This window comes from Hipposideros armiger, unplaced genomic scaffold (genome assembly GCF_001890085.2).
Source record: "Hipposideros armiger isolate ML-2016 unplaced genomic scaffold, ASM189008v1 scaffold_118, whole genome shotgun sequence".
Lineage (NCBI taxonomy): Eukaryota > Metazoa > Chordata > Mammalia > Chiroptera > Hipposideridae > Hipposideros > Hipposideros armiger.
In genome coordinates this window covers 10,806-11,735 of record NW_017731468.1, presented here as the reverse complement: position 1 = coordinate 11,735, position 930 = coordinate 10,806, and the positions used below count along the sequence as shown (strand labels likewise).

The window sequence follows — 930 nt, the reverse complement described above, 5'->3', positions numbered from 1 at the left end:
ACACACACACACTGTCTCACACACTCACACTCACATGCACACATACACAGACAGGCTCAGAATAAGATAACTGCCTCTGTCTAGGTTGTAAGCTTTGAAATTCAAATTTTACCCCCTAACTCTACAAGCTGTTAGAAAGAAGTACTGCCTATCTTCTCAGCTCTTTCTTTTGGAATTGACAAATGTCCCTCAATAAAAGTGGTGCAAAAACCTCTCTGGATTTACTTCCTTTTAAAGATACTAGACTGGTAAACCTTCACTCTCTGATGCCTTCAAGTCATGTTTTAAAATATTTCGTCCATCTTTTCTAGTTGTCTTCACTAAGAAGTTGCTCTGAACCATCTAATCAGCCACATAAACTTTGAACTCTTGACTCACGTTTACGTAATATGACGGTGATATTTGGTTTTATTTCAAAGGTTCTGAAGCAAAAACACCTGGACAATTGTCTACGGCATGTATCTGTAAGAAGATTTGAATCATTTAATCTGTTTTCAGTAGCAGAAGCTGAAAAAAGGGAAGCTGAAGAGGAAGCTGGTGCATGGGTCCAATATACAAGTGTCTTCTACCCTGAATACAGTATTTCCTTAAGGTAAACACCACTTTAGTTAAGGTTTTTTTTTTTTTAAACGATTTTTCTCTTAAGAAGTAAAAGAATGAGAATCTCATTGTTCATTGTATTCAGTTTTCAGGCAACCTTTATCAGAACTCAGGTTTTGCAACTTTGTGTTAGGAAATCCTGCTGCTTTAACTGGGTCTTGCTGTATTCTCACAACTAAAGAAAAAAAAATCCTCAGGAATTTAGTGGCATCTGAGGATAAAGGGTGTTTGCAACTCAAAGAGTTCATTTAACCATTCTCTCATAGCATTTGATTATGACAAAAAGTGAAGTTCTTTTTGAAGCAAGGAAGGCTGAAAGTGAAAACAAAA

The 930-nt window shown here is 36.3% G+C and overlaps 1 protein-coding gene across 1 annotated transcript in view; it reads left to right on the top strand.

Moving 5' to 3' along the window:
- The window catches only part of CAMKMT (calmodulin-lysine N-methyltransferase), a gene marked incomplete at its 3' end in the record, with an annotated part of 13,955 nt that extends 13,363 nt beyond the window's left edge, over window positions 1-592 (top strand). The window contains exon 2 of the mRNA XM_019647912.1: window positions 420-592. Coding sequence (XP_019503457.1) covers window positions 420-592 — 173 coding nt within the window. The remainder of the gene's footprint in view (window positions 1-419) is intronic.
- Between the last annotated feature and the right edge of the window lie 338 nt (window positions 593-930).